Source organism: Equus quagga, chromosome 15, assembly GCF_021613505.1.
Source record: "Equus quagga isolate Etosha38 chromosome 15, UCLA_HA_Equagga_1.0, whole genome shotgun sequence".
Classification (NCBI taxonomy): Eukaryota; Metazoa; Chordata; class Mammalia; order Perissodactyla; family Equidae; genus Equus; species Equus quagga.
In genome coordinates, this window is record NC_060281.1 from 28158741 (window position 1) to 28178069 (window position 19329).

Sequence of the window (19329 nt, forward strand, 5' to 3'; positions counted from 1 at the left end):
AGGAAAGTGAATAACAATTCAAAGGCTGAATCTTCTTCCAAAATGCAGATCACCTGAGATTCTGAGACACTTCAAACTTTACAAAATGCTATGGTTTGTGTTGCTTGGCTCACTTTTCATAGCATGGTCATCATTGCAGCTTTTCTTTCTCTAACAATAAATTGGAGAAAAATTCTAAAGACTGAACAACCTGTACAGACTGGATCTGAAAGTGTAAATGTCTTTGTACAAATTTTTCTCCATTACTGAAAAAAAAAAAAAAAACACACTTAAAGCAGCTTAAGTTCTACAGCAAATGGGGTTTGGAGTTTGATTTTTATGTGTGAAGAATTAAGTGAAATCAATAGAACTGACAAAAATAGGTTTGGAAAAGAGACTGGTCAAAATAGGTGACCCTTTGGTAGCTCTCTCTACATATGTTAGATGTCACAATGACTCGTACCTTGAGTCTCACCCATATCTGATTCAGATGCTATTTAGACGAGACTCTGGACTTAGACCTTTCAGTTGATGACATGTGAGAAGGACATGAATTCTGGGAAGCCAAGGGCAGAGTGCTATGGTCTGAATGTTTGTGTCGCCACAAATCCTAATCCCCTAAATCAAAGATGCATATTATTATGTCTGGGGAAACTACTAAAACAATAATATAAAAAAGCTATAATTAAAACATTTATAGAGAAGATAAATGGAATAATAAAAATACTTTGTTAAGCCAGAAGTGAGCAGGAAAATGGGATAAAAGAACAAAGAATACGTGGCACAAGGAGAAAAAAAATACCCAGATGGCAGTCTTAAACTCAACTCTATCAATAACTAAATAGATGAAATATCCCAGTTAAAAGACATAGATTTTTCTGAATGGATGTTTAAAAAAAAGACCCAACATATATATAAATAGTATATATACACTATTTATGAGAGACACCACTGTAAATATAAATATGCAAACGTATACAAAGCAGAAAGATGGGAAAACATACCAAGCAAAGGATAACCAAAAGAAAGCTGGAGCAACAATGTTAACGTCAGACAAAGTAGATTGTAAGACAGGAAGTATTCCTAAGGGTTAAAGGAGGACATTACACAGTGATAAAAGGGCTAATTAAACAGGACAACATAATAATCCTAACTTTGTGTGCACTTATTAACATAGTTTCAAAATAAAGCAAAAAATGACAAATAGGAGAAATAGACAAATCCATGAACACAGTTGGAGACTTTTAACATAATTCTCTCAGTACAGAAAGTATTCTAGTCCTTGTATTTTTCAGGAGGAGGATAGAGATGGTGATTAACCCCATATTTCAAATTAACATGTATAGCAATATTTTAAGAGTAGCCACTAAAATAAAGTATGTAATTTCCAAACTAGGAAAGGGCAAAATGGAGGAGGGGAAATCAATGAAAAAAAAAAAGGAGGATAAGAAACAAGAAAAAAAGAAAAACAATACCCAATGCATTATTAAGCTTGATAAATGTAAGTCTCAATGGGACTATCTGAATCCAGCACAGACAAGCCTAAGGTTCCCAATGGACCAAGAATGAGGAGGGGAGCCACATCTACTATGGACCTAATGTCTATTTGGGGTGAGACATTGAGAAAAATCTTGAGTTTCACTACCCTTTCCAGCATAGGGTAGGTGCTCAGAATATGTTTGCTGAAGGTTGATTAAGCTTGAAGATCAAAGACATACTGCTCATTCCTGAGGTCTCAGTTTCAGACCAACAACTCCAAAAGGTTGTTTGTGTGCATGAATGAAAAAAAGCCTTGAAAAATCATTTTAGCCCACCACTCACTTCTCCCTACCCAAATATGGCCTGAGGAGCAGCTCTCTAGATACATGAATTTTTCATTCCTTCCTTCATTCACTACCCGTTCATTTACAGCATCCTTCTATTCATCCATGCATGCATGGATCAAATATTTAAGATAGTCTTTGCCCTCAAAACATTCATAATCTGAATGAGAAGACAGATGGATAGAAAAATAACTACAATACAATGTGATATGTACAACTCAAAAATTAATAAAGAAAAAGATACAAAAGGAGGAAGGTGGAGGGAGTTCGAGTTTTCCAGAACAGTGCCTTCCATTCTTTTGTGATTGCTGTCTATATTTTATATGGCAACACAATACACACACACGTAACTGAGACAAAAATTCCAAGAAATAATACTTTCCCCCTTGTTATCTGATATTTTCTATTCTATTTCTGTGTGTGTGTGTGTGTATGTATGTTTTAACAGTCATGACCCACCACATTTATTTCATGACTCATTAAATTGATCAAGACCCATAGTTAGAAAAACTGTTCTGGCGATAGTTAAGCCTGAACTGAGTTCTACTTTATTGTTTAATTACCTTTTAAAATAGTAAATGTAGTTACATAGTTCAAAAAATAAAAACTATAAAGAAAGTTAGTTAAAAATCTTGTTCCTAACCCTCTTCCACACTCCCATTCCCAAATTCCTTTTTCTCCACCCCACCCAGATAACCACTGTTAGCTTCTTTTGTGTGCTTCCAGGTCCTTCCAGTATGTTTTCACAGAAAAACAGTAACTATGGCAATTTCTTTACGCAAATAGAAGCGAGTGTGAATATATGAACATAAGTCTTATGTTCCCTTTTCCGTGCCCAAATGGTTATTAAATATTTTGACAACTTTCTTTTTTAAAAAACTATCTTGGAGATTTCTAATATCAATACCGATCTGAAGAGGGTTTTTTGTCTGTTTGATTGATTGATTTTGGTTTTTTGTCCTGGATTTCAGGTCAGTTTTTATTTTAAACAGCTTTATTGAGCCATAATTGACATACAATAAATGACATTTTTAAAGTGCCCAATTTGATGTTTTGACCTATGTATATACCCATGAAGCCATTACCACAATCAAAATAATGAACATATATATCACCCCAAAAAGTTTCCTTGTGCCCATCTGTAGTCCCACCTTCCTGGCCCTCCTCAACCACATCTCCATTCCGAGACAACGACTGGTCCGCTTTCTGTCACTATAGATTAGTTCTCGTTTTCTAGGGTTTTACATAGAGGGAATGACACGGTATATGCTCTTTTTTTTTGGTCTGGCTTATTTTACTCAGGGTAATTATTTTAAGATTCATACATGTTGCTGCATGTATCAAGAATTCATCCCTTTTTATAGCTAGGTAGTATTCCATTGTATGAATATCACAATCTGTTTATCCATTCATCTGTTTATGGACATTTGGGTTGGTTCCAGTTTGGGGCTGTTACAAATAAAGGTGCTATGAACAGTAATGTAAAAGTCTTTGTATGAATATATACTTTCATTTCTCCTAGGAATAGCACTGAGGCTCATATAGCACATAGGCTGAGTCATATGGTGAGTGTATGATTAACATTTTAAGAATTTTCCAAAATGTTTCTGCTATTTCATATTTCTACCAGCAGTGTATGAGAATTCAGTTGCTCCATATCTTCGTCAAAAGTTATGTTCAGCCTTTTTAATGTGAGACTTTCTAATAGATAGTTGTATCTCATTATTTTAATTTGCATTTATCTATTGACCAAAAATGTTGAAAATTCTTTCATATGCTTATTTGATATTCATGTATCTTTTATTTTATTGATTTTCTCTATGATTTTTCTGTCTTTATTTTCACTGATTTCTACTCTGATCTTTATTTTTTTTTCTTTTCTTATTTTGGGTTTCATTTGCCCTTCTTTTATTAGGTTCTTAAAGTGGAAGCTGAGGTCACTGATTTGAGACTTTTCTTCTTTTCTAATACTGCTGTTTAGTGCTATACATTTCCTTCTACATACTGCTTTAGCAATATTCCACAAATTTCGATATGTTTTTATTCAGTTCAAAATACTTGCTGATTTCACTCGATTTCTTCTTTGACCACTGGATTATTTAGAAGTGTGTTATTTAGTTTCCAAACATTTGGGGGATTTCTAGATATCTTTTATTTACTTCTAACTTAATTCCTTTGTGGTGAGAGAACATACTTTGCATGATTTGATGCCTTTAGAAATTTTTGTGACTTGTTTTATGATCCAAACAAAGGACCATCTTGGTCAATGAGACACGTACACCTGAAAAGAATGTGTATTCTGCTCTTGTTGGGAAGATTGCTTTATAAATGTCCATAAGGTCAAGTTGGTTGATGGTGTTGTTCAACTCTTGTGAATCATTACTGACTTTCCTGTCCACTTGTTCTATCAATTATTGAGAGAGGGGTATTGAAAACTCCGACTATAATTACATAATTATAGGTGTGCCTATTTCTTTTTGCATTCTGTCAATTTTGCTTATGTATTTTGATGCTCTATTCTTAGATGCTTAACATTTAGCATTGTTATGGCTTCTTGATGAATGGATCCATTCATTCCTTACGAAATGACACCCTTCGAGGCTGGTAATGTTTTTGTTCCGAAATTTACTTTTCCTAATATTAATATGGCCATTCCCTCTTTCTTTTGAATAGTGCTACCATAGTAAAACTTTTTTCTATCCTTTTATTTTTAACATATTTATGTCTTTATATTTTTAGTGGGTTTCTTATAGGTGACATATAATTAGGTCTTGCTTTATTTCTCTGTCTGAAAATCTCTTACTTTTAATCGGGATATTTAGACAGTTTGCATTTAATGTGATTATTGATATGGTTAGGTTTGAGTCTATCATTTTGCTATTTGTTTGTTATTTGTATCCTCTGTGCTTTGTTCCATTTTTCCTCTTTTTTTGCCTCCTTCTGGATTAACTGAATATTTTTAGTGGTTCAATTTTATCCGTCTTGTTAGATTATTAGCTATAACTCTTTGTTGGGTTGTCTTAGCGGTTGCTTTCAGGTTTATAGTATACATACTTATCACAGTCTACCTTCAAGTGATATTATATGACTTCATATGTAGTGTAAGAAACTTACAATTGTATATTGCCATGTCTTCCCTCCCAGCCATTGTGCTATTGTTGTCACACATTTTACTTCTATATATGTTAGAAGCTCCAAATACATTGTTATTAATTTTACTTTAAACAGCCAATTATCTTTTAAGAAGATTTAAATAAGAAGAAAAAAATTTAATATTTATCCACATAGCATTTCTGTTGCTCTTCATTCCTATGAGTAGATCCCTATTTCCATCCGGTATCATTTTCCTCCTGCTTGAAGGACTCCCTTGAACATTTCTTTTAGTGCAGGTCTTTCAGATTAGTTCTTTCAGACTTTTGTATGTCCAAAAAGTCTTCCTTTCATCTTTGTTCTTAAAAGATATTTTCACTAAATAGAATCTAGGTCGACAGTTTAGGTACTTTAAAGAGGTTGCTCCACTCTCTTGTGGCTCTCGTGGTTTGTAAAGAGGGATCTGCTATAACCTTTTTTTGTTCCTCTGTATGTGACGTGTCCTTTATCTCTGTCTGCTTTTAAGACTTGTTCTTTATTACTGGTTTTAAGCAATTTGATTATGATGTGTAGTTTTCTTCATGTTTCTTCTGCTTGGGGTTCGTTGAGCTTTTTCGATCTTTCAGTTTATAGTTTTCATCGAATCTGTAAAGTTTTTGGCCATTCTTCTTCAAATATTTATTCTGTCCCTCTCCCCTCCTCCAGGAACTCCACTTACATGTGTATTATTTCATTTGAAGTTGACACCTAGCAAACTGATACTCTGTTTCCTTTTTCCTTTTACTTCCTGTAGTCTTTCTTTCTCTCTTTCATTTTGGATACATTCTATAGCTATATCATTAGGTTCACTGATCTTTTTTTTCTTCTACAGTGTCTAATCAGCTGTTAATCCGTACGGTGAATTTTTTCATCTCAGACATTGCTGTTTTCTTTTCTAGAAGCCCAATTTTGGTCTTTTTTTTATATCTTCTCTATCTCTACTTAACATGTTCAATATTGTCTCTAGTTTCTGAAACATATGGAATACAGTTACAGTTGTTTTAATGTTCTTTTCTACTAATTTTATCGTCAATGCACTTTCTGGGTCAGTTTCAATTGACTGATTTTTCTTCTCATTAAGGGTCATATTTTTCTGCTTCTTTACATACTTCTTAACTTTATTGACACTAGATCATTCCTGCTAGATATTGTAAGTTTTATCTTGTTGGGGATGAGTATATTTGTATTCCTATAAGTATTCTTTTTTTTTTTTAAGATTTTATTTTTCCTTTTTCTCCCCAAAGCGCCCCTGGTACATAGTTGTACATTTTTAGTTGTGGGTCCTTCTAGTCGTGGCATGTGGGACGCCACCTCAGCATGGCCTGATGAGCGGTGCCATGTCAGCACCCAGGATCCAAACCAGCGAAACCCTGGGCCGCCACTGCGGAGCACGAGAACTTAACCACTTGGCCAAGGGGCCGGCCCCCCATAAGTATTCCTGAGCTTTGTTCTGGGATGTGGTTAAATTACTTGAAAAAAGTTTGATCATTTTAGGTACTATTTTTACACTTTGTTAGGTGAGACCAGAGCAGCATTTAATTTAGGGCTAATTTTTCCCGAAAATGGAGACAAAATCTTTCTAAATGCTCTACACAATGCTCTGAATATTGGACTTAACATAATCAAAGGAGCCTCACGCTTTAATTAATTTTTTGTTATTTTATAAGTCTGCAGATGGAGACTATTCTGAGCTCATGATATAAAGATTTGTTAAACTAACTTTTCATCATAATACTTGTTCTTTAACGAAAATCCATAAAATACAGAACAGCAAGGGGAAAAAAAGAATCTCCTGTATTTCCACTTGCTAGAGATAAACTCTGTCAACATTCTGGGGCATTATACTTAGCTTTACTAGAAAGCCTGGGCCTTGTCATAGCAATGGAGGGAATCTCCCCTCCCAAAGTTATAGACCTTTTGAAAACTTCAGTGAATTAGGGGATGCTTTGATTAAATCTAAAAGGAAGTACCCCATCCTAACATGCAATTATTGTTCTCAAAGAGACTAAGATCAAACAACCTGGGAAGACCTGCTGGCTGCTCACACCTGGCCCCAGCCCTCCAAGCAGCTTCCAGGCCTACAGGTCTGTTTCTAAGGAACATTTGAGTGGTTGCCATGTGCTGAGCCTTATGCTTGTCTGGGGTTTTACAGAATGACTCCCTGCTCTGGAGGAAATCATAGGCTGGAGGGGGAGACAGCATATCACCCAGGGACTGGAATGCTGAGAACACTGATCCCCTGTGTTGTTTCAAGATGCAGCAAGGCTTTCAGAGCCAGGAGGGAGACAGGACTCTACCTCGCCCCCTGCTGGGAGCACTGGGAAAGTTTTTTTGTTTTTTGGGGTTTTCTTTGTGAGGAAGATTGGCCCTGAGCTAATGTCTGTTACCAGTCTTCCTCTTTTTGCTGAGGAAGATTGGCCCTGAGCTAACATTTGTGCCCATCTTCCTCTGTTTTGTATGTGGGACACCACCACAGCATAGGTCTGCGCCCAGGATCCAGACTTGTGAACCCCGGGCTGCTGAAGTGGAGCGTGTGAACTTAACCACTACACCACCACGCTGGCCCCTTGCTGTTGTTTTCATTTTTACAAGGAGAATGCCAAAAATACTTTATTAGCACAAAAAAGTAGCCATAACAAGGCACAGCAAGCAGAAACATACAGTAGCAGTCAAAGGGTTAATATTTTATACTAACCTAGCTTTTCTTTTTCGTAGCCTTGGCGATAGCCGTCGAGGGGTGTAAAATAACATTCTGCAGCAGCAGGTTAGGAAACTAAGGAGCACTCACCAGTGGTCAGAGCACATTAACAAAAAGGCACAAGAGGGGCTGGCCCGGTGGCGCAGCAGTTAAGTTCGCATGTTCTGCTTCTCAGCGGCCCAGGGTTCGCCAGTTTGGATCCCGGGTACGGACATCGCACCGCTTGGCAAGCCATGTTGTGGCAGGCATCCCACATATAAAGTGGAGGAAGATGGGCATGGATGTCAGCTCAGGGCCAGTCTTCCTCAGCAAAAAAAGAGGACGATTGGCGGTGGATGTTAGCTCAGGGCTAATCTTCCTCGAAAACAAAAAAATAAATAAAATTTTAAAAAACCTAAAGTTGTGATTCCACTGTTCAATTCAGGCATACAGGGATTCTGTTGTAGCGATGGGAGCTCAGAGAAGAGGACTCTTCCACAAATTCCCTGAGCAAAAATGTGCCTCAGGTTTCTCTTCAAGAAGGGCTTCTGCTTGTAGCGGTCCATGACTCCCCAGTAACAGGGATTAACTGTAAGCTGAAGCAAATTGGGCACAAGGAAGTGTAGGTAATCAATCTGTATACAGACTTTGCAAGCTCCCTGTCTGCTAACATGGGCATGACTGTCTCCATGTCCACCTGATGTTGCTTCTGCCTAGGTGACTGCAAACACAGGGTGGTTGTGTCCTCTTCTGAGTCACAATTAGCTTGTGGAACTGCAGAATTGTCCCCACTTATTTCAGTCACTCCAGGAGCTAACTTTGGTCCCAGTTGATATAATGAATTAGCCTGTGCAGTGACTTCAAATGTATGTATTTGTGCGTTGGGAGGGGGGTCAACCTTTCTTCAATACTAAGCCACCTCTCTCTAAGCTTATCTTCCTTATTTTCTGTAGAAGCCAAGGATGGATCAAATGTATCAAAAAATGTTGAATGTGGGCTCACAAGGGCTGTACGCTGTTTTAAAAAAATGCCAGCTGGGGGCTAAACCTGAGCCAGCAGGAAAAGGACATTCCTCAAGCATTCATTCAGAAAGGTGTATTTTTCTTTTATTAGAAAAGGGAGGTTTTGACTGCTTGTTGTAAGTTCTCGTGGGAAAACACAAGCCCACAGTATCCTGCAACCTGTCTCAGAGAGCAGCTTCCTAGGGTTCTGCTGGAAATGCTGTCCACAGCATGCATGGAGCTCTTACACCAAAGTGCCTCTCCTTTCAAGTCACTTGGAGTTCCATCAAACTTTTTATCAGTATCCAACAAACTTCGTGTCTTTGTAAAACAGGAACGTTTTTTGTTCCCACCCCATGGAGCATGGCAAGAGTAGGAATCTCTTCTTGGAAGTCTTGTTCCTGGGGTAAAACATGAATTATTATCAGTTTCAACGATTATTTCAACAATCTGAGGAATTTCAGTGGCAAAATTTTGGTTTCTCCTTAGAGAATTCTTTGAAGGGCTTAGTCCCAATTGCAGGGCAACATTTTGTCTCAAGGGACTGCTTTGTTGCTGAGGAGCTGAGGCTCCTATATGGATGCTTTTCTCTTTGACAAACATCTGTTGGAGTTCATGTCCACGTTTTCACTACGGCTTCCTCCCTCGTGACCGAAAAGATTCTGTATTTGAAGTTATTTCACCTTTTCCCCACTGTACCCATTGATTAGAAGATTGTGACTGAGAGCAGGCATGGCTTTGGAGGGGTGATTCCTTTGGAGGGGATTTGGAGCCTTGAAGGAAATGTGTGGCTCCTCTGGCCACAGAGACACCCATGGTGCCCTTAACCTGCTACACCCGCCGACACTTGCCCACTGGTTTTCATTCCTCGGGTAGAACCTGACTCTTTGCGACATCTCGATACATCTTATAAACGGTGAGTGGGAGACAGAGCCACTGAGAACATCCCCACTCTCCTACTCCATTATTACCCTAGGGTGCCCCTTCTCTTCCAGTAACACATGTATTTTTTATCAGTGGCCTAAAAGACAGGCCAAAATGATAACACTCATTTATTAACTTTTTACCGTGTGCCAGGCTCTGTTCTAAGCACTTCACAAAAGGCAACACATTATTCTGCACAACAACCCTATGAGGCAGGGCTCTTTTGCTCTTGTTTTCTAGATCAGGGAACTGAGGTACAGGAGGTCCCACTGCCCTGAATTCCACCTGAGGGCCCTAACGCTAACATTTTGTTACTGCTTAGCATCTGCAATGGTGGGGGTTCACAGTAAGTCTGATACTGCAAATTTCTGACCTAAGAGGGAAAGGTGGTGCCACCAAAAGAAAAAGAAGCAGTGTTCCAAGGAAGGGCAATTCATATTTACTGAGCGCATGCAATGGTGCAGATACTTACAGGCATTATCTTTTTTCTTTTTTTTTGAGGAAGATCAACCCTGAGCTAACACCTGCCACCAATCCTCCTGTTTTTTGCTGAGGAAGACTGGCCCTGAGCTGACATCCATGCCCATCTTCCTCTACTTTATATGTGGGACACCTGCCACAGCATGGCTTGCCAAGCGGTGCCATGTCCGCACCCGGGATCCAAACTGGCGGACTCCAGGCCTCCGAAGTGGAACTTGTGAACTTAACTGCTGGGCCACCAGGCTGGCCCCAGGCATTATCATTTTTCATTGTCATTTCCTCCAGTGCCTCTCCTTGAAGGAAGGACAATTATCCTTTTTATCTAGGGTAAGATTCTAAGACAAAGAGTTTTCCCATAGTCACAGCTATTCAGTGTCAACGTCAGAATTCAAACCCAGGTTGGATGCCCAAGATTAGGCCTTTTCTCTACTCAGTGCTGCTGCGATTTGAGGAAAGGTGGCCTTTTGGTGTCTTTGAACTGAAACACCCACATCAGTGCACTGGCCCCTTCTCTCCTTCCCCCTGTACACACACACAGACACTGTGGTTTTCACATTCTTTCCTAACATCCCACAGATCTTCACTGAGCACCTGCTATGCGCCTGACACTTTTCTAGGCCCCTGAGACCCAGCAGTGAACAAAAGTCACTATCATTCCAAGGCGTGGTGGGGCAGACAAAACAAACAAAAACAAAACCAAAGGCCTCTCTCCCCCCTTCCCCAAAGAATCGCCTCAGGTGCACGGCCCGAAGCTGTAGAAACCTCTCAGGGGTCCAAACAAAGAGACATACTGAAATACTGGTGTGTAGACTGAGGGAAGTAAATAACTTTAATGACTGGGTGAGACATCTTTTTGCAAGTCAGCTGGTTTCCAATTATTTGCTTTCAACAAAATTGAGTAAGGACCTCCTGGAGTTGTCAGCTGATGGGTCATTAAAATAAGTTTTGAGGATGATTACTACGTGATTTTTGGCACATTACTTGGAAGGGGTTCCAAAACAACTGAATGATATTGCTATAGCAATACCCTTCCCATTCCTGTCTACTTATTTTATGTGAAAAAGTTTTCTTAGCCAATACCAAAAAAACAGGAATAGAATCATGCAGGACTCCTTGAGAAAAATCAACTACCATCGCACTGAGATACGTTTGCAATAAAATTTCATTTATCAAAAAATGATTATTCTGATTAATCATGCAATAATGATACCTGTAATGATAGGTAAGAAAGTTTTTAGAGGATCATGATCTCAGGAAATATTTTTACAAATTAAATTTCAATGTAAACGCACACTTATGTGGCAGAGAAGTATGACAGAATGACTGAGAAAGACTTTCAAGCATAAAATTATATAACCTGAGGATACACTTCTGTGAGAGTAAAAGGGAATAGAAACACAAGTTCCAGGAGAAAAGGGAGTAATGTAAAATTTTGTTATAGTTAACAGCGATTTTACTTTTTTTACATATATAAATGGTGGATATCGAATTGCTACTGTATTTAAATTCCATTTGATGGCATTCAAAACTATGATCTAACACTTTTATTTGAAAGTATCAATTTCCTTTCCAATTTGTATGCCTTTTCTTTAATTTTATTGCCTGGTGACCCAGGCTAGAACCTCCAGTATAATACTGACTAAAAGTGCTGAGGGTCGCGATCCTTAATCTTTTTCCTGATCTTAAGGGGAAGGCAGTCTTTCACCATTAAATACGACCGATGACGACGTTAGCTGTGGGTTTTGTAAGAGATGCACGTTATCAGGTTGAGGAAGTTCCTTTCTATTTCTAGTTTGTTGAGTGTTTTGCATAGTTTGCAAAGTTTGCAAAAAGTTATTTTGGTGAGTAAGGGAGCAAAATATTTGAAAGCTCAAGTTCTTTAGACGTTCTGTCCATGCTATGCCCCCAGCACCATGTCTGCACAGAGAAGGGGCCACTGAGTGTTTGTCGAGCAAACTACCTTCCACCTGCCCCCTGCATTGACACTCCAGTGATACTGCGTGTTTATGGTTCCCTCTACTTACCATGCCCTCCTCTCTGGCTGCAGTTTTCTTTCCTCCCTTCTGTTCCCAGCTGATTCCTCTTCGTGCTTTCCGACACTGCCCAGGTGCCATCTCATTCAGGAAATGCCTCTCTCGTGGTGCCCCCTCCTCAAATCCTGAGCGCAGTGGGCCTCTTGTGCTCCTGTGGTACTTTGCGCATCTACCATTGTGCCCTGTATCTATTTATTTATGCGTCCATCCCCCACTAAACTAAATAGGTGATGTGGTGTGCAATGAAGAGCATGAATTCGCGAGCCCGGCGGCCCAGATTCAAAACCCTGCCTCTTACTTTGGTTGTGCCTCAGTTTCCTCATCCGTCACACAGAGATGATGACAACAGTACCTATCTCTTAGGATTGTTTGAGGATTGACGGACAACAGTGCCTAGTAAACAGTAATTATTATCTAAGGTAGCTATTAAGTCCTACAGGTCAAGACCTGTGTTTTTTCCTTTTCTGCCTCTCACAGCTCTTAGTCTAATGCCAATCAATGTTCATCACGAAGGTGAGCATGGTGCAAAGTATCTGAAAGAAGGAAAAGAATAATGGATTTGACATTGCATAGCAGGTAGGAATCAAAACTCGAATGTGTAAACCATGTTGGCCATTTCTATATGTTTCCTAAATTGTCTTCACTCTGACCCTGAAATTGCCAAGCTATGGAAGTTAAATCCTGGTCATTATGAAGCTTCTCTCCTTAGGGGCACATAAGAGTCTGAGGTTTATGCTCAGAAAACAGGGAAAAGACTTTTGATCTTCGGTCCACTGTTTTTATTGTCCAGGTCTGCATGGTCCTTTGAACATGTTAAATGTAGTGGAGCATCTTCCTTGGCCTGGCAGCCTCCTAGGGACACCACATCTTATGATGTTTATAATTTACCTTAAAGTATTTTGGCATTCATCCTTGGAAGCAAGGCTAGGGAAGCATATTCTAGGTGAGAATGTTTAAGAAAGCTCTTCTGGTACTTCCAGAGCCTTAGGTAGGGATCCAGCACATCCCTGTTTTGGCAAGTCGCATAGAGGGGATGTGCTGGAAAACTTTCCTAACATTCCCCTAGTGTTGGACTCCCAGATTGCTTCTTTCTTTTAAATTGGCATGTTTAAGAAATAAATCTACTTCTCTAAAACGAAATACTTGGGCATATTAAAACATTTCGCAAAGACAGGATGACATTTGCTGGTGCCAGTTACTTGAAGTTACATCCTGGTGCAGCTCGCGTTCTAATCAGCAATGCCCACGCCAGGAGTGGTGGCGAACATTCTAATCAGAAGGCAGCTTCAACCAAGTGGTTCGGAGTAACTGAATACCACAGATTTTGCCGATAACAGCTCTTTTATAACATCCATTACACAAATTAACAAGCAATTCATTTCACCAGTGAAAACCTGTTTCTGATAACACCCCTGGCATTGATTAGGATTGAACAGCAGAACGAAGCATAAGGGAGACCCCATCTCTGGCTGCCTGATGCCCACTATGCAACGAAAGAGTCCTGCCTCTGGGATACCGTTGCCCCCACCTTAAGAAAAGCTTTCATTCATGCCATGGCCAGAGCATCCGAAAGGACAGAGACCTCAAAGAACTTACATACGTCACAGGAGCTGTTTTGTGCCTGCCTGCTAATGAATGTTTAACAAATGTGCGTGTGTGGCAGATCTGAGTCTAAACTTGTTTTCTTCATATCTCAGGAGTGAGGATGCAGAGCAGGCAAATCCTCATCACTTCCACTTCTCCGCCAGGTATCATTACCAACGAAAAAGAACTTGGAGTGGGACAAGGTCAGCTTAGGTCAGCCCATAACACCTTGCTGCCTCCCCAAAGCACTTCCAGGGAGCAGAGCAAGGGCTCCATCTGCCTCCAGAACCACCAATCTCTGTAACGCTTTCATTGCTGAAGGATCTCCTCCCCTCTCCAACCTTCACGCTGTGGCCACAGCATCCAAAAGGACAGAGTTGAGACCTCGAGGAACTTATGCAGTTTCCCACCCCACCAACCCAAGGCTTTTACTCATCACTCCCACCTACTCCCCCCAACCCTTTACTCCAGCACAACTTCCCTGTGAAGCTTAAGCTTTTAGAGAACAAAGCCAGAAAGGGGGTTATCTTCAAGCAGCATCTCTTCTCAAGGATCTTCAGGAATCAGGGAGCCCAAGAGGCTAACTTGCTTGGAAAGTGCTGGCTGCTCTGGGTGTATCCCACAGACTGCCCCGACAGGCTGTGCTGCCTATTCTCTGGTTGCCCCTCCAGATTCACCCTCCCCCCTTCTCCACCCCGCCCTGCACCCTGGGAGGCTGGCTTGCATGGACTGCATCACCCAGGCACCCTTGCCTTCTAACTTCCGGTTATGTTTGTCAGTGGGAGGCATTAGCCTGGGAGGATAAGAAGAGAAGGAAGTCAGACATTTATTTCCTTGCTGGGTCATGGTTATGTCCCTTTACCAAAGGGCACAGTGGCTGTCAGGCAGCCCCTTACTACTGCTATAGCTCTGATACAGGTTAAATTGTGTCCCCCCCAAAAGATATTGGGCCCCCAGTACCTCAGGTGACCTTATTTGGAGATAGGGTCTTTACAGAGGAAATCAAGTTAAAATGAGGTCATTAGGAGGAGTCCTATTCCAATATGACTGATGTTCTTATGAAAAGGGGAAATTTGGACACAGATTGAGATGATATAAAGAGATATGGAGAAGATGGTCATCTACAAGCCAAGGAAAGAGGACAGATCTTTGCCTCGCAGTCCTGAGAGGGAACCAACCCTGCTGACACCTTGGTTTCAGACGTCGAGCCTCCAGAACTGTGAGGAAAAAATTTCTGTTGTTTAAGCCCCCCAGTTTGTGGGACTTCATTACGGCAACCCTCGCAGACCAACACAAGCTCTCATCGGGTTCTGGGAACACCTCCGCCCTTGTCCCTTCAGGCCTAGGGGTGATAAAGACACCTGCTGTTGCCAGTCCCCAGATGCCTTACCATCCCTTGTCGGTTTCCCTTAATCCTCTCCACTCCTCAAACCCTTCATTCAATTCCCATCGATTATTCTGTTGAATGTGCCATATGTTTCCTGATACTCAAGCCTAGCATATAATTATATTTTCCCAAAATACTTCACAAAACTAACACGAAGGCAAGATAAAGGTCTGTTGGGGTCCCCAATTATGCAGACATGTACTGGGAATCTTCTATCACTCCAAATAAAGCATCTGACATCTTCTTACTTTCTTCTGTTGTCCATTTCATCTCGCAGGACATAGGGGAAGCCAGAGGGGAAGTGATACTTGGGATTTAAGTCAGATCAAAGTCTGGACAAAGTGTCAGAGTTTGTGGTCGTCATGCACGGCAGGGAAGGCTGGATGTGATAAAACATGTGTCCTTCCCTTTAGGTGCTCAGATTTCAAAAATTTCCAAGAAGCATTAGGGAAGATCCCAGGGCGGTCTTAAAAAGTTAAGTTAGCTCAAGAGGAATGGGATCTTCTCAGAAATTAAATTCTGACACTGCCCATGAGCAGTGATAAATACGGGCTCACGTTCTCTGAATAATTCTACTTTTAAAAGGACTTACAAAAAAACAGTTGTGGGAGAGGGGCATGCATGTAACTGAGAATGACTACCAAAGAATGGCCACCACTTTTAAGAATAACTTCTGGAAGGGTAAAGTCCAGAAGAGGACAAGCCCTGTCAAACTGGGGGGGAAAAGTGATTTTTAAAGTTATATTTAAAGCAAGAAGCACAAAAAAAAGGTATAGGCTTTAGAACAGGGGGATAAAACAAACTAACTTACATGAACAATTACAGATACTTTAGAAAAAGTGTGGAGAACTGAAGCATGCTGAGATAATGGGGAAAAACAGACGAAAATGAGAAATGGTCAATTCTGGGAACTCAGTCCAGTGAACTTGACATTGACTCTGGAAAAATTCTCAAAAGAGTTATTAAACAGATGGTTAGTAAACTCTTAGAGAGAGAAGCAATAGTCACTCAGAGTCAGAATAGGTATGACCAATTCATGCCAACCTAAACTTATTTCTTTTTTGATGGATTGCAGTCACCCATTTGGGTTTTAGCACGGCTCTCACACTGTCCCTCTCCGTGTCTTCTCTCTCTTGTCCAGAGCTTTTTCATAAACTGCACATCATTTACTCTTTGATTAGAAAATTACTGGAGCACCTACTAAGTGCCAGACACTGTGCTAAGCACTGAGGATACATCAAGGAAAACCCAAATAGGATTCCTACCCCCATAGAATGTACTTTCTGGTGGGGAGTAATTTCCCGATTCTGGGACTTCTCAGCCACCAGCTCGCTCCTGTCTTTTCTAAGCCACGTGTGATTTTCCTGAGCTGGCAGAACCCTCAGACTCCACGGCTTCACTGTCGGCCCCAACTCTGCCCCAACAGAGAGAGGAGGAAACTGGGTTGCAGTTTTCCTTGGCCAACAGGTGCTGTCCTCTTTTGCAACACACCCAGAAATGCTATCATTCAGGTTCCATGCAATAAGGATTAATTATCTAAATTTCAAATTTGGCCAACCTACATTTCCAGCCTCACGTTCCACTTCACCTCTTCAGTCATTACCAGCCCTAGCCCCCGCCCGTAAGTTTCCAAGCCTGTGTCTTTTTGCTCAATTGATTTTCTCATGCAGAAATGCCTGACACCTCCTTCTCCACCTGTGGAAATCCTACACATTTCCCAAGACCCGGCTCAAAGGCTGCCTCCTCCCTGACCAGGCTTAATTACTTACTTTGCTCAATAAAATCCCACCCAAGCCCTCACACTTGACCTGTGCAGTACTATTGTATTTTCATCTTCCTTTCTCAGTCAATTACTTGTCTGTCTTCCCTCCTAGAGTCTAACTTCTTTTCGGGCAAGGGTCTTCAGAAGCTTCCATCCTGTTCAGCTGCAATACCTTACAACAGGGGTTGGCAAACTAAGGCCTGAGGCGAGAATGGTTGAAACAGCTGAGAAAAGATCAAGGAAGAATAGTATTTTGTGACACATGAAAATTACACGAAATTCAAATTTCAGGGACCATAAATAAAGCTTTATTGGAACACAGACCGCCCCTATTTTCCATGACTGCTTTTGAGCTCTAGTGGCAGAGATGAACAGTTGAGAAAGACATCTTATGGTTCAAAGCCTTAATGCTTACTATATGGCCCTTTAGAGAAAAACTTTGCTAACCCTGCTTTACAATAAGGGTCTGATGACTGAATCACTGGGTCAGGACACCAAGATTCTGAGTACACATCCACTCCAAGTTTTAGTTTCTTTGTATAATGGAGGTAATAACTACCTTGCCTTTAAGTTGTCATGAACATCAAATGAGACAATGCACTTAAGAAACGTACAAAAACATCCTATAAATAATGACAACCGTGTTTATCACGTACCGAAAAGATAAAATCATAAAAGGAGAAAACGTTGTTTTTATTTTTCCCCTTCCTTCCTTTGCAGTCTTCATTCAAACTTGAAATTTTAAAAGAAAATTCGCTTTTAAAGTTTTCACTTTTTAAGGGACGATGGGGTCACAGGTTGCTTCCCTCCAGTCTTTCTTTCGTGATGCTCCCACTTCCTTCTCTTTGTCACTTGTAACCCCCCCCCCCCCCCCATTTTCTTTATGTAATACCTCAATTGGCCCTCACAACAGCTCAGCGAAGGAACTGGGACACACCTGATCAGCCCGTTTTACAGGCCAGGAAACTGAGGCAGATTCCAGCTGGCTGCGGAGCTCTGACTCAGCACGCGGGGAGCCCAACGCCACGCTCTTCGCTTTCCTAAAGGGCAACCGCCCGGCAAACAGAACCAACCTGACCCCGCCGGGATTCCAAGCTCGGTTCTCCAAGCCGCCTTGAGCATTCGCGCTCCGCGTTCTTTCCGCCCCGTCCCATTCTTCACTGCCCGCCCCCCCTTCTCGGGAGCAGGTGGTAGGCTCCGCGCTCAATGCGCAGGCGCGCGCCGTCGTGGGGGCGGGGGCGGGGCGGGAGCTGGGGGGCGGGGTGTGCGCGGGCTGGGTTTTGGGCCGCGGCGGGAGCGGGAGTCACCGCCGCTCGAGTGCGCAGGCGCCTGGCGGTTACCGGTCTCGCCATGGAGCGGAAAGGTGAGCGGTGGAGCGGCCTCCGCCACGAGGGGCAACGGCCGGCGGGGCGAGGCCCGGGCCAGCGCCGGGAGCTCGCCTAACCGCCGCAGTCGGTCCCCGGGCGTGCGGCGCCCCTCCACGGAGGTGGCGCCGCCCCTCACCCCCCGCCTTTGGGCCGCCCGTCCGCGCCCCTCAGCCCGGGCGCCCCTCCGCGCCGGCACTCATCGCCCCTTGTTCCCCGCCGGGCCGGCCCGCGCCTTGGGGCCGCTCCAGGGCCCGGCGCTCGGCGGGCGAGGCAGACCCCCGCCCGCCGGCCCCCTGACGCGGTCCGAGCCCCCTCCGGCGCACCCCGCCTGGGCGCTGCTCTGCGCCCCGGGGCCCGCCAGCCCCCCGGCCGGCCGCCGCGCCCTCGCCCCGCAGCCGCCCCTCCGGCAGGCCCCGCGCCCGGGCCTCGCGCCCCTGCTGGGTCTCCACCCGCACCTCGGTCGCCTGCTTTCCTCCGCATTCGCCCTTCATCCATCCCTCTCTCCCGCAGTGCTTGCGCTCCAGGCCCGAAAGAAAAGGACCAAGGCCAAGAAGGACAAAGCCCAAAGGAAGTGAGTCTCGTCCCCCGACATCCCATCCTTTGGATTTCCTCCCGCACCTCCTCGCCGCTGGCTTCGCGGCTGGCACGGGCGCCGGGGTTGGGCACCCTGCGGCTCCGGCCACATGGCCGCGGGGCGGCCTGGAGGGTCGCTCCCCGGGAAGCGCGCGGAAGGGCGCTTCTGTCGCCGAAGGCCAGGCCTGGGTCCCCGCAGCCCCGGGCCTGCTGGAAAGGCCGCTGGAGGAGGACCCGGGCACTGCCTCCCGACTCCGGAGAGGAGGCGCCGCTCCCCGGGCTGGGCCTCCCGGCGGAGCTGGTAGATCATTATCGGGCGGTGTGTGAAGTCCGCTGGCTTCCGTGCCTGCTTCCGCAGCTGCGTCTGCACGCTAGGCCGGCGGGCAGTCCTGGGATGAATTCTCTGTTTTGGTCTGCCGGCCGCGCGCTCCCGGTCCTCGAGGAGGGCTCGGGTCTGTCCCCGGCGCGGTCGGCTTCCCGAGCCTGCGGGGCGCATCGCCTTCCCCGCCGTGTGCGGGCGGACCGGCGTGGCCACAGCCGGTTTCTGTTCGTGCTGCTCGTCCCTGAGCCGCAAGCCCGCGCCCTGGGTGCAGATGCTTTGTGGAGTGGG

At 43.3% G+C, this 19329-nt stretch overlaps 1 protein-coding gene and 1 pseudogene across 1 annotated transcript in view; one reads left to right on the forward strand and one right to left on the reverse strand.

Moving 5' to 3' along the window:
• Positions 1-130: 130 nt before the first annotated feature.
• On the reverse strand, positions 131-9312 carry LOC124226514 (suppressor of cytokine signaling 5-like; annotated as a pseudogene).
• An 8817-nt stretch (positions 9313-18129) lies between these two features.
• SRPK1 (SRSF protein kinase 1) overlaps positions 18130-19329 on the forward strand; it is a 91165-nt gene continuing 89965 nt past the window's right edge. Inside the window, 2 exon segments of the mRNA XM_046639861.1 lie at positions 18130-18218; positions 18220-18717. Coding sequence (XP_046495817.1) covers positions 18130-18218; positions 18220-18717 — 587 coding nt within the window.